Source organism: Thamnophis sirtalis, unplaced genomic scaffold (assembly GCF_051295495.1).
Source record: "Thamnophis sirtalis isolate CommonGarterSnake01/CBP01778 unplaced genomic scaffold, rThaSir2_p1.2 scaffold_3, whole genome shotgun sequence".
NCBI classification, from domain to species: domain Eukaryota; kingdom Metazoa; phylum Chordata; class Lepidosauria; order Squamata; family Natricidae; genus Thamnophis; species Thamnophis sirtalis.
The window spans coordinates 139,825,445-139,839,869 of NW_028261383.1; the positions used below are offsets into that span (position 1 = coordinate 139,825,445).

General features: G+C 36.4%; 1 protein-coding gene across 4 annotated transcripts in view; it reads right to left on the reverse strand.

Annotated features, from left to right (window-relative positions):
* The window catches only part of CEP112 (centrosomal protein 112), a 273,284-nt gene that overhangs the window by 197,181 nt on the left and 61,678 nt on the right, over positions 1-14,425 (reverse strand). For 3 of the 4 annotated variants that reach the window (XR_015696022.1, XM_087710220.1, XM_087710219.1), the window contains 2 exons: positions 6,958-7,112; positions 5,955-6,084 (listed from right to left, as the gene is read on the reverse strand). The exons of the other annotated variant lie outside the window; for it this stretch is intronic. Coding sequence is in view for 2 of the 3 variants with exons in the window: in XM_087710220.1 (XP_087566346.1) it covers positions 5,955-6,084; positions 6,958-7,112 (285 nt within the window). In the remaining variant the exon portion in view is untranslated. The remainder of the gene's footprint in view (positions 1-5,954; positions 6,085-6,957; positions 7,113-14,425) is intronic. 4 annotated transcript variants of the gene reach the window in all.

The following is a 14,425-nucleotide window of genomic DNA, read 5'->3' on the forward strand; positions in this document are numbered from 1 at the left end:
GAGAACTTGCACAATTGGTAGCTGACTAAATACTTTTTTGCCCCACTGTAAATAGGGAAGCCGGTAGGAAGTTGTCAGTCATGACTATGTGAGGTCCTCATTTGGGACCATATTTAATTACAGGTATCGGAACTAATGGAATTGCCATCAGTAAGTGACAGAGTCATGTGACATCTTATTTTACAACCATGTCACTTAGCAAAAAAGTTCCTGGTTGCTGTCATAATTTGAGGACTATCTGTAAAAGGATTTTTTTTTTGTTCATCAATCAGTTAGTTCCACTTGATTGACTAAGGTTGCTTATCTATGAATTTATGGTTTCCTACACCTAGGCATTTATATAATTGAGGGAGGGGGAACACTGGTTTTGCTTTGTTACTATACTATATGCTGTCTACAGAGTTGTTGGATTAGTTGACAAATATAACAAATACTTAAATAAAAGGCATGAAAGCTTTTAAATGCAAACCTTATAATCTGATATAGCCACTGACTGGATATGCAGTTTAGAAATTATATCCATTCAAGCTACCTAAAGTCCTATGCCAGGGGTGTCAAATTCATGGCCTATGGGCTGGATGTGTCACGTGCTGGCCACCCCCACCCCCATTTTAGCAAAGGGGGGAAGTCGCAATACCTCATTTGAAGAAAATGTGACACCATGAGTTTGACACCCCTGTTCTATCCTAACCTACTAGATGCATGTATGGAGGAAAAGATGCTTCAAAAAAGTACGCTAGGAGTGGATGCCAGATGCAAGTAATTCTCAATTTATGACCACAATTGAGCCCAAAATTGCCAATGCTAAGCCAGAGAGTTAAGTGAGATTTGCCCCATTTTACAACCTTCTTTGCCACAGTTATTAAGTCAATCACCACAGTTGCTAAGTTAGTAACACTGTTGTTAAGTGAATCTGGCTTTCCCAAAGACCTTTCCAGTCAGGTTACAAAAGGTGATCACATGACCCCGGGAGATTGCAAACGTCATAAATACATGGCAATTGCTAATTTTGATCACATGAGCAGCGGGATGCTGCAATCGTTGTATGATAAATGGTTATAAACAACTTTTTTAAATGCTGGTATAAACTTGAATGGTCACTAAATGGTCACTAAATCAAGAACTACCTATATACTCATAGATATGTGCTTTAGTCATACTCTTTGGGTGACCTATTAGATGTATACATTCTTGGCCTCACAAACTCCTGGTGTGCTTTAACTCAGAAAAGGTGGATGGGAATAGCTGATCAATTTAGTGAGAGTTGAGAGGATATCATTCCATACTGCACAGCAGAAGGGAACGTTAAGCCACTTCCACATTTTACTATAAAAACCAAATGGATAGACAAGATAAAGTGACTGAGTGTCAGATGATGGGCCCCTTGGGTCCAATACAACTTAATATGCTATTGAAGAATGTCTGAGGATCTTTCAGTACACTAGTGATGCTTTTGATGTAGCTAGATTAAAGCTTTTCAGACATTTAGTTGATGTTGCCATGAAGGGAAAGAAAACCCAAAGCTACAAAGACAGCACTGCAGTGGGAGCATGGAAGGTAGAAAGTATGAATGTGAGAAAGTTCAACACAGTGGAATATAAAATAAATTGACATCTTATACGGCATCAGTGAATTGAAACAGACTGGAACTGGACACCTTCAGAATATTAAACTATTTACTACTGGGAAGGAGAGCTGACGTCACGACGGCACAACGTACGATCTTGGTGCTCCGAGATCGCGGTCAAATTTCTGCTGCTGGACGGTCCATTTGGACCTAAACCGTCCCGCAAAGACGGTGATTGAGAAGGGCACCTCCTGCTGATCTCAGGGACACTGCAAAGTCCCTGAAAGATCCAGGAATAGCCCTTTTTTTCCAGCGACAGAAACACAGCTAATGAAGCTGCTAAAGTTGGGACAGCTCCGGAACGGAAGAAAGCGGAAAGAGAAAGTGTGTCGAATTGGTGAGGAAATTTTATTATTAGAAGAAGAACTACCCCCCCAAAAAAATTAAATTGAAGACAGAAGATTGTAGGCGGCGAGATTGATCTGCACTGAACTTAGTGTGTTATCCAGTTTCTAATTTTTTTTCACAGATGGAACTTTTGCTCCCTATTTTTTTAACTGAATGGATTAATTCTTTCTTCTTCTTTTTTCACTTTTGCTTATACCTATGGATTAAAATTCTCCTTTTTTATATATAATCTTTGATTTGATTGTTTTTGATCTCCATTTAAGGCGTTTTTTTTCTTTCTTAAGCTTGGAATATAAAGAAGATAAGCAGGATTATAAAGAGGTTTGTACAACAGGAGGAAAAGCAGTTACACTGCCACTTAGAGGCTGGATACATTGTTTTTCCTTCTTTCTCTTTACTAGTAGTATGTATAAAATGAAGCAACAATACCTATAGTTAAATAATGATTAATAATGATAACAATGCATATAGATATATTAGTTTGATAATACGAAATTTTTTATAAACAACACATGGAGATTATGAGAGGAGGTTTAAACGTTTTATCTAGAATATGTTATAAAGATGTATTGTGATTGGATGATCTTAGGATGATTTAATGGAATGTTATCATATAATCCTATTCTAGATTTTGAATATTATATATAAAAGGATGTAAAAACCATTATAGTCAAATTAAGGTTGAGATATAATAATTGTAATATACATGAATATAGGTGAATTTAAAATATGCGATTTGATATGAAAAGCAGGTGGTGACTATGGAAGAGATGCATGGAAATACTGTAACCAACTGACACACTTTCTACAATTTGTAATGGAAGATGTTTTTTATTTTTATTTTTATGTTGTTTTTAAAAAAACTTTACGATTCACGACACAAGCAAAAAAAATAAGGACACTGCTTTCATAATAGGAAGGATACAGTAAAGATAATACATTGTGGATACAAAGCAGTCAATGATCAAACAATTTCAATCACAAATAATTTTTTCACAGACAGCTCTCTAATATAATGAGTATTTTAAGTTCCAAATCAAATACTTTATCAAAATCAATAAGCAGATCCAAATACAATTCAGTAACATTATTTTTAAGGGGGGGGGGGAGAAAGTGTGATAAAAATAGCCAAACAATTTTCAGAAAACAGGAGAAAAAGGAGAGGAAAGGTAAAATCAGCACATAAAGACTAGAATGGCAGACCATATGTAAAGTATGCCAGGCAGCAGAAATTCTGAGAAATGTTTAGCCATCAAGCATGAACATACTGCTATGTAACAGTTTAGTAGTAATAAAATATTAAAACATTGATGTAATTAAAATGTGGTGATAAAATGCAAAAGATGTACAGTAAAATATTTCAGTTCTACCTGGAATAATTTTAATATGATTTTATAATTTATTTATCACATTTTATATGAAAAAACTCACCTAAGTGATTGGGCATTTTACAATAAAAAAATTAAATTTAGAAATCTAAGTAGTAAAGTAAACAAACAAGAAAAAAGGAAATATAAAAAAAGAATCAGCCAAGAAGAATGATAAAAGTGTGAAAAAAGTAAAAAGTAAAAAAACAATGGCTTCAGACTTTTAGCATATAGATAAAAAAATAATCCAATTTACTCCAAAGCAAAGACTAGTCTACCTTACTTCTATAATCCCATATAATTCTAATAATCAAATCCCAAAATCAAAATTATGTCTCTCTTAATTCCTTGCAAAAGTCCAAAAGTGAACCTCTACTTGGAATAATCTGAGCATAATTTATGGTGCTTTATAATGGTTTTTTATAATCATAATTTAAAGATATATACAAATCTGAGAGGAAGTAAGTAATCATCTGTTGTCTCCAGCACTTGCAGTAAAAAAAGAATTATAATGTGTTTTGAATATTCTTGTAGAAATGCCAATGGGAACACATTGTGCCCAGCTGTAAAAAAAGAAATACTTTTCTCAACTAAAGATGAAATGAGAGTGTACTAGAGAAATTTGCTGGTTCCCAGGGATCTGTATCTAGTAGGATTCTAGTGCTTTGAGACTTTGAGTTGACAAATACTCAATATCTTTGCAACATGGTTCCCTGCTACGAAGACAGAGGATGGGAGTATTGGAGTGGGGGGTGGGGTATTCCCTTAATCACTGCCTCAACCCTACCTTCTTCCTGCCTAGTGCTGCTTGCCCAGAGGTTGGAGGGACCAAGATGAAATGGCTGTAGTGTTGGGAGCCACACGGAGTTTGTTTCTACCCTGCCAGCCAGCATGAATTCCTGGCTGCAGATTGAGGGCAGCGGAAGCAGAGCCAAGCCAGAACTGTCATCTGCAGCACTGAGGGAGATGACCAGGACAAGGAACCAGTGGCAGATGGAAAGCAGGCCCGGAGTCTAACCCAGTGTCTATCAGAAAGGGCTGAAGGCCACAGCAGGTGTGTGTCTGTGCTCAGAGAAAAAGGTCAGAGGAGACACAGCCACAGGAATCAGCCGGGAGTCATATCTGGAGCCAGCCCAGAAGGGCAACAAGTGGAGACTGGGAGCAAGAACCGACCTGAAGCTCAGAGAATCAACCAGGGCCTTAGCAGAGAAAATAAGCAGCACAGATAAGAGTCTAGAGACCAGGCCAGAGATGGGTTTGTTGACATCTTAAAGGCAGGCCAGGGTTGTGGTGGCAGAACCCCCAATAATGCTGGAGCCCGGGGTTCGAGACCAACATCGAGCCCAGAAGCCAGAAATAACTTGAATGGTGAGGCCAGATCTTTTGGCCAAAAACATTGGCAGAAACAGGCTTCTTCTAGGATTGATAGACTGAAACTGATCACGGATGGGGGAGCACAAGAGTTCTAGGGTCCAAGCTGATGGTAAGTTAATCTCTAGGGTGAGATCATAGGAATCACCTGATTGCTTACCTATTGTATGTTTGCTACCCTCTTGTCTGTATGTGAGACAAGCAGGATGGGTGGGTATGAAAGTGGTCCCCTCCCAAGGTGACCAATGGGAGAGACCAACTTGTGGGGGTTACATTGAGTGTGGATCTGTGAAGATTGAGGATTCCCTGTAGCACTGAGAGCTACAGCCAAAAGTGCCACAGGAGTATTCCTCCTGCTGAATAGCAACCTTCCTGTCTGAGCTGCCAGAGGCCATCTCATGGTTGGCAGTGAAGGCCTGCTTCATGGCAGTTAAGAGCAGTGAAATACCACTATTTCTCCACTCTTACTGCAAACACAGAGTGCAGCCCGTTGGCCCTGTTTAAAGTTACTCGGTTCCTCCTAGGAAAGAAGGGCCCAAATGATCATTTAGGAGGAGGAATTTGTCCAGCACCTGATGAATAAAATCACTCAAATTTGTTCTTAGTTGCAGACCAAGCATGGAGTGGAGTCCATTATAGATGCCCAGGAAACAGACACCCAGTTATTTGGGAACACTTTGACTCTGTTGTATCTGAGGAAATGGACAGGAAGCTTGGGGCTATTAGGGTAACTATTTGTTTATTGGATCCTAAATCTCCCTACTTGGTAAAAGGTTTCCTGGAGGATGAATTGCAAGTAGGCCCAGGCAGTAATTAATACATCACTGAAGGAGAGGGTGTTCCCAGAACCATTGAAGGAAGCCTTGGTCCATTCTTTCCTAAGAAACTTTCACTGGATCCCTGCTGCTATGCAGTCTCCCACCTCCACTTTTAGGGAAGATGGTGGAAAAAGTGGTTGCACTGCAGCTCTACAGGGTCCTGGATGACCACTTCCAGTCAGGTTTCAGGCCTAGTTATGAGACAAACAACATTGGTCACACTTGTAAATAATCTCTGGTGGGAGCAGAATGGGGATAGTTCAACCATCCTTGCTCTTCTTGACCTCTCAGTTGCTTTCAGATGAACAAAGGTCATTTAACTTATGAAAGATATGCAGGATTTAAATTTCAGAAATTAACTAAGAATTTTTTGATTGATTCATTCAGTATTGTTAGTAAGTAAAATGACCCATCCACATCTACCTTCATTGCAGAAAGAGCATGTTCCTTCTTCATCAAATTTAGATCCACTTCATACTGGCTTTGTAACTGTTTAATGTTCTCTTTATGTTCTTCCATCATGCAGCCTTTTTCTTTCTGAAGTGAATTATGCCTAAAAACATTTGATTACATTTCACAGAAGATCACAGAAGATCAAAGAAGACCATTTTGCTCAAATTGATATTTATCTTTATGTTTTCACACTTAATATAATAATCTTAACAAAACATTTGAATTGAATTTCAAAAAATGTAATTGGTGAAGGCTACTATATTCCATTATCAATAGCTGCTCACGGCTCATTATGTATAGTCAAAAGTATAGATTAATTAAGTCACTTACTGCTGATAAATTATATTACTGAAGTAAATCAATACCATAATAAAAGTATACAAAATATACTACGCATAACAACATATACAGTACATTTAGTTCAAATTTTACAATATCTAGATGATATTATAGAACCACTAGAGAAAGATGTATTTTGTTTGTTTCAAAAATAAGTAATTTAAACTAGATTATCATGGCATATTTAGTTCAGGTTCATTTCATTTGTTTGTGAAATAAAACTTTCCCAATTGATTACTTCTGATGTTACAAATCTTTTCATTTCCCCTCCATAGAACATCACAGGAAACCTTCTACAAGTAGTAGCTTTTCCATCATCACCTCTAATTTCAATATTAAAAAAATATTGGAATCAGAAGAACTAATGTTTGTCCAAACTTAGAATGCTTAATTCACACTGATTCATCTTATTAAAGTATAAACAACAAATGAGTTGACTATTTCACAGTAATGAACTGTAGAGCGAAGTAAAGAAAGTCAGACTTCACAAAAGTAATTAAAAATGCAGATTTTATCACTTTTCACATAGTATAGAATTGTTAATTCTACTATAATTCCACATTTATTCAATACCAATAACAAATTGCAGTTAAAATTGTACCACCATAATTTAAAGAAAAAGATTATTAACTACCTTGCCTTAATTTCTTCAAGTTCTAAAGACACAACCTGGTAAGATTGTTCCAGATTATTTTTCTCTTGAGATAATTTCTGATGCTGCAAATGACTTGTTTCAGCTTCCACTGTCAACTGATGGACTCGGGCCTCCAGCTCTTTGACCATCTGGTTCTAAATAATGTGAAAAGCTATATTAGACATACGTTCATGCACCTGTCAGATGCTATTCAGTACATTATCGACAGATGATTCAGATAACTCAGAAAATACTGAGGGATCTCATAACATAAAAGGAGTTTTTATTATTTAAGAAACATGATGAACAACTATACAGTTCCTATTTCATTATCAAGCCGTGAGATTTATGTTCAAACATATGCAACATCAAGAAGGCACCTCATGTTCCAGATGCTGCACTTCATTAAGAATGAATCATATTCCAAGTCTGTATAAATTCCAAATAACTTTTAATGCATATTTAAAATAAAGACATTTGACAATTATTGCATTACCTTATACATTTCAAAAAGGATGACAGACTTCAAAATAATGAATATTCCTCCATTTAAACACAGTTTTTCTCCTTAATGCGCTGTATTTTTTTAATGTAAAATTATGTAGAAAGTAAGAGATAAAGAAAATCAGCTTTGTACTACATCTACCATACCCACTTGGCTAATAGGATCTTTTGAGCTTTGGATATGAATCTAGAGTACAAACTATTTTGGAATAAGTATCCATTTGGTGCCTGCCAGTAGCACTTTAAATAACCTGGTTCTTCCTGGACTATCACAGCAGCTGTATAACATCAGTTCAAGATTTATTTATTTATTTATTTATTTATTTATTTATCATACTTATATGACGAACCATCTCACAGAAGCAACTCTGGGTAGTGTCAAGAATCAGTAAAAACAATAAATATATAAAAACTATAATAAAAATATAAACTCATGAAACTGAAAAGACACTATAAAAATAATGCTGATAAGCTAAATTAAAGTGTATGTAAGATGCCTTAGAATGGGTCTGCTTATAATGTTAGCGCCATTTGAATTCCAATAAACATTTGGGAGGGATCATATGGCTAACATGCAAAACTAGGAAAAGATGTAATTTCTTTTAAGAATGTCCTAGCAGAGCATACTGGCTTTTCCATGGACCAGAGGGAGCATGATTTTGCCTGCATTCTGTGGATGGGACTTTTCTTGTTTACGTGGACAAGTTGCTGGCATACCGTGGACCAGTGCCGGTCCATGGACAAGGGGGTTGTGGACCCCTGCTCTAGCTGACTGCCCCCCAAGTCAGTGCTTGAACTTTAATGGCTTGAGGTAAGAAGCAAAAAAAAAAAAAACCTAAGATGTTGCAGACAGAAAATACTTGGCCGATGAAGCATTCACATCCACTCGGGACTTTGATGGAAGGGCTCAAGAATTCCAGTGAATGATAAAAATGGAAAACTTGAGCATCCAGTATGGTCATGCTTACTGAAAAGGGAAAAAAGGTAGAACTAAAGCTTAAACAAATTCAGATGTCTGTTTTTTACCTTACTAATTGTATAAATGCCTTTAAAGGTATAGCCCTCAAGTAATTGGGACAGCTGTTAAAAAGAAGTATACCAGGAAACCTCATCTGTAGACAATATAAAAAACTATACAGTTCAAAACTGGAAGAGGAACTTGCATCACTCATTTTATTTAACTTAATTGCTGATTGTGCCATATATTTGCAGGTTGTACCATGAAAAGTGCTGGGCTATAGAAAATAAATAGAAATCAAAATTAAAATTACTAAGAGAAAATTTCAGATATGCTGATACTTTGATAAGGAACATTTGACAATGACAATGAAAAAAGAGAGTGAAAAACCCAACCTTCCGCTTAATTTTTTTTTTTAAAAAAACTAAGCTATAGAAATTTAGAAAACTGACAGCAGAAAAATATCAATAGACAATGTTAATCCATTGCAAACCAGCTCAAAACTCAAAAAGATGGTGACTAAACCATGAATTAAGTAAATGCCTGACGCTTAAGAGAAAGACCATGGCAAATCTAAATAAGATTAAGTGCAGAGACATCATAACAAAAGTACATATTGTCAAGGTTATAGATTTCCCAATTATAACTTACAGCTGTGAAAACAGGACTACCAGAAAAGCTGAACAAAGAAAAGTGATGCCTTTGAATTGTAGTGCTTGAGAAAGTTGTTGTGAATACCTTGGACCCCAAGAAAAATAAATCATTTAATAACAGATGAAGTAAAACCAGACTGGAAGTATCAATGACAAATCTAAAGCAAAAATATTTCGGAAGCATAATGGGGGAGGGGGAGTGTCAGTGAAGAAAACTTTGATCCTTCAAAATTCAAAGATAAGGCAACTGGAAAAGATGCAACAGACAGCACAATGGCTATTTATCATAACTAGTTATATAAGCATGACCGTACAAAAACTCAAAGAGGCATCTACTGATAGACAATTCTGATTAAATATTATCCATCAGATCATAAAAGGTCAGAGTGAACTGAATGACAGTAATCAGATTAAATCTATAGTTCTACAGTTAGAAAACTGTAGCTAACAAGGATTGAACAGATGGGAAATGGTGAAACCATGTATTTGGCTGTTGACAAACATGCCAAATACTCAACAGTTTTTTTTAAATAAAATAAGTTATCAAAAATGTGGGTTTTAATTAAGCCCATACTTATTGGCAGCAGACAGCCTACATATTTTGGGGGAAATACATATGTTTAGAGTTTGGGGGTTCCTTTTCCCTTGTTACAGTAGTTTGCCTGGGCAGGCAAACAACAGATATAGTTTGATCTTCCACAAAAACATGGATGTGGGATTTCTTCTCTCTCAAGTTGTTAAAAGAAATACACTGCATAGAGAAAAGATATTGGAATGCCATAGCATATGTATGATGTAGGTCAAAAAGGTACTATTGATATTTAATTCATTTATTTGCTTGTTTAACAAGATAATATTGACATTTCATTTATTTGTTTATTACATTTTTATGCTGCCCATCTCCCCTACCAGGTGACTCCAGGAAGATATGTTAATTTAAGAAAAAATGTATGATGAGCTTCTGTGGAAGAAAAAAAAAGAGCATTAGCAACAGGAAAAAATATTCTTGCTAAGAGCAAATCTAGGTCAAATAACTTTAAGGTAAAGAAGCTGCCTGATGATATAACTTAAAGCAGGTTGTGCCTTTTCTAACAATGTACTGTACATCGAATTCTGCTTGTTATTTACTGGGGGTCAACAATTTTGTGAACTTGGTGACAGGTTGTGGAGTCTTAATTTCTTCAGCTGCAAACTGCCAAAGTGGTAGTGATAGACACAAATCAAGAACAGGTGGGGTGTTGTTTTTTTCCCTTTTAATTTCCCTGCAACTCTGAGTTACATTATTCCAAGGAAATATTCAAAATGATGAACTGGAGAAGGGATGATACTGGGAGTTGTCTATAGAAAATCACTCTCTCTGGAATGTAAGAACTGTAGTAAATGTGTGAGGTCCAATATCCCAGCCTGCCAGGATTCACCATCTTCCCCACTACTACCTGCCCCAATGCCTATCTAGTCCCCCTCCCAGTCCTCCTCCATTCATGCTGCCTGCAGTCATTCCAAAAGGAAGTGGGTGGGGAAAACGTTAGGGAGAAAACGTCCCGATTTTGCGGGGAAGAAACTAAACATTGGTAGCACCCTCTAACAAAAAGGTAGGAAAAATGAGATTCTTTCAGTCAGAAAAAAAATATTCAAGAAACCTTTTTTTCCTCCTTCTGGCAATCTGAGATTAAAATTACCGTATTTTTCTGAGTATAAAACGCACCTTTTTTTCCTCAAAAAAGAGGCTGAAAATCTGGGTGCATCTTATATATCGAATACAACATTTTTTGCCTTCCTGAAGCCCCGCCTCTTCACCAAAATGGCCATGCCTAGCCTTATGGAGGTTTTCAGAGATGACCTGGGGGCTAGGGAGGGCACAAATGAGCAAAAAATGGGCCATTGTCCCCCCCCAACCCCCAGCAGCACTCTATAAGCTTCCGTAAGGGTATGCGTACATTTTTTTTTTACAAAAAACAGGCCCGTTTTTGTGAAAAATGGGCTATTTGTATGCTCGTTTTTGCCCTTCCCTGTCCCCCAGGAGCATTCTGCAAGCCCCCCAAGGCTATTTATGCCTTTTATTTGAAAAAACGGGCCTGTTTTTGCAAAAAAACGGGCCATTTTGGGGCGGTTTGCAAAGTGCAAAAACTCCCCCCCCCCTTGGAGAGCTCTTTAACTGGTTGATGAGAATTACATGGATCAAATGCTGTGCCAGCAGGAACAAAGTTAGGTGCTGCAGATTGTCAGCGATTTCCTTCTCCAGCACATGGATAAGTACACCTGGAAACACCTATCTATCTACTCTCTCTCTCCCCCTACTGTATCTCTCTCTCTCTCCCCCCCCCCGCCTCTGTCTACTTACCTACCTACCTAATCTCCCTCCCTCCCTCCCTATCTACTGTATTTCTCTCTCTCTCTCTCTCTCTCTCTCCCCCTTTATCTACCTACCTACGTTTTTTTTAATTTGCCTCTTCAAAACCCTGGTGCGTTTTATACTCCAGTGCGTCTTATAGTCCAAATAAAACAGTACTCTGTTTCTGTGTGTGCCTGGAAGAAAGAGAGTGTCAGTCTCTAACCTTGTGCCAACAGAGGTTACACCACACCTATAAGCACAATTTGTAATTTTCAAAATTACATTTAAATTATTTCAATGTTACCATTTATGGTTTTAATACTTTTATTGGTTTTTAAATGACTGTAAGCTGCTAGAGTCATGTCCAGGTGAGATGGGTGGCATATAAATTGAATAAATAAAAAGATCACAGTGGTGAAAATGAAGGACTAGTTGGATTGACTCAAGTTATATCATTAATTCTCAACTTTCTTAATAGGCAGGACAATCAAAAGTCTGTATAAGCACATGTGCAGTAAAGAAATGTATAGTCATTTTTGGGATCCTTAATATTATTTCTTTATTAATATTTCTGCATGTATTTAGAATGGGACCCCCAAAAGAATGAAAAGGCAATTAGATGGGAAAAAGAGAATAAAAGCTAAGGAAGAAGTATGTAAATACAAGTAAAAATCACTTTTAAAAATTCCCTTAAAAGAAAGGCTATATAGAATTTTAATAAGAAACATAATTAGATGCCAATTTGTGCAAAGAAAATATACAACCAAGCCAAAAAAAAAAAAAACCCTACTATAATTAGGAATGTACACATACAAATTGTTTTAGGGTTGGTCTAAAAAATTACAAGCATTTGTAAAATTTAATTCCTCACTATACCAAAGATACAGGGATTATATGGAAGATTACATATAGCTTTCAAATATGATAAAATATCTATATCTGGAAATGAAAGAAGAAAAGATAATCATGTTTAATTTATGAGTACTCCTTGATACAAAGGAAAGAATAAGAACAAAGAATGTAATAGGAATTGCAAGATAATGCTATTGTTTCATAGTAAAGTTACTTTAACCATATTAAAGTGGCAATTCTTTTTGCATTAGTTGAAGAAAAATAAGTAATAAAATGGAATTATAATTATGGAATGCATATTAAATAAATTCCAGAGGAGAATGTTACTGAAATATTTAATACAATATTATTAGGTTCTGCATTATTTTTTACTGTCAGATAAGCAACTGTTCAATAAATATGATTTTTTTTTTACCTTTCTTGAGTAAAAACAGATACAACTAAGCTCCAACTTAATGGCTAATCCACATTCATAGTTCTTCACTTGACAATATTTATACGCTAAGAGTTTAGTAAGAGTTTAACTGTGTCACAGTGTGACAAGGTGCTATTTGAACCGGAGGTGTATTTTGCAAGTGCGGCAATTGACACAGAAAAACAAGACAGTAGAGACTTTTATGCTTTTTTACTACATACAATGAAGTGATTTGCAACCAGTATTTACAACAGGAATGTAAAGCACAATTCTGGTGTTCACCTGGTGTCAAGTTCCCTCCTAAGTCTTCCTCAGAGAGACTATTCACCTCTAGCTCTTCTGCTTCCTTATTGCTTATTAAGAGTAAAAGTGAAAAGAAAGAAATGGGCTGAATTTACTGTAATGTGTAAAGATTTGTTCTGGATCTGCTGAGCTGAGCACCTACTTAGGCAAAGAGCAGAGTCTTCTGTCCAGTCCTTTCCCAGAGACCAATGAATGACAAACCACTGTTTCCCATCTTAAATCTCAGGTGAACCTCTTGTCCCTCTGAGTCTTAACTTTCCTTCTTCCAGGGAATTCATCCTTGGACTTTTTTTTTCCTTTCTCAACCTGGAACCAATACCTGATCTGCACACTCATGTATCTTCACTCCCCAACCATTTCATTTGCAGTCTTTTAGTTTCCTCTCCTTCTCTTGTTCTCCAACTTTGGATCAAATAGGAAACATGTCCCACAGCAACTGGGGGAGGCAAGTGCTCCCCAAGCCTCTAGTCCTCAACACCTATATTCCAGGCTGGGCCACTTGCTGTTGCTACATCTCCCCATAAGAACCTTGGTTAGCAGTCAGGAAAGTTCATCATCATTCATAACATCATAGCTGACCTTCAAGACCATAACTGAATTTCTTCTTCCTCTTTCTAACTCCATTTGCTGACTTGCACCAGTACAACTACAGCCATGCTAGGTCATTGAAAACCGCATGCCACAAACGTCTAACAAACTATCTTATGTTGGCACAGTAATACAGTCTTACTAATTTTACCTTGTTCCTTTCTGAAAACTATTCACTTTTATCTCCATTTGAAGATTTCTTTAAAAAATTGTTATATTAGGAAAATTACTATTAATGAATACATCTGTAATCGCAAGTTAATACCAAGAAGGGTTCAGCCTATGCCAGGATTTCAAAATATATTCTGAAACAGGAAAGAACTTAATAATGGATTGTAAACTGAATTTGGTTTCTTGAGGAACTACTTCATTTTAACAGTAAGCTACTAACATAAGCTACTTACAGTTGTCATACTTTACTTGAAAATGCATGAGCAATTCCTACTGAAATATTAGGAGCAACAAGGTTTAGGTGAAGATAATGCTACTAGTTGCTCATTGTCGTAACCAGAAAAACTGCAATTATTAAAGTAAAATAAATTTCAAAGCAAAGTTATTTGACATAAATTATATAGGTAGGCTTAGGTCAATATATTTAAAATATGCTGCATTAAGCAAATATGGTGGCAAATGGAGCATTCAAATTTAATTTTGTTCATTGATGAACATGTTTTTAATGTCAGCTGAAAATACTCATGCAACAAATTGTGAGAAAAGGTATTACTGTCCCCTTTGTAAACAAATTACTAGTCTACATAGACAGATTAGCTATCTAGAATCTCTAATCTGTGCTCTCCAAGCAGAAATTAGGTGTCCAATTCGGCTATTCCACTCTATGGAGATGCCATGCTATCAGCCCCCTC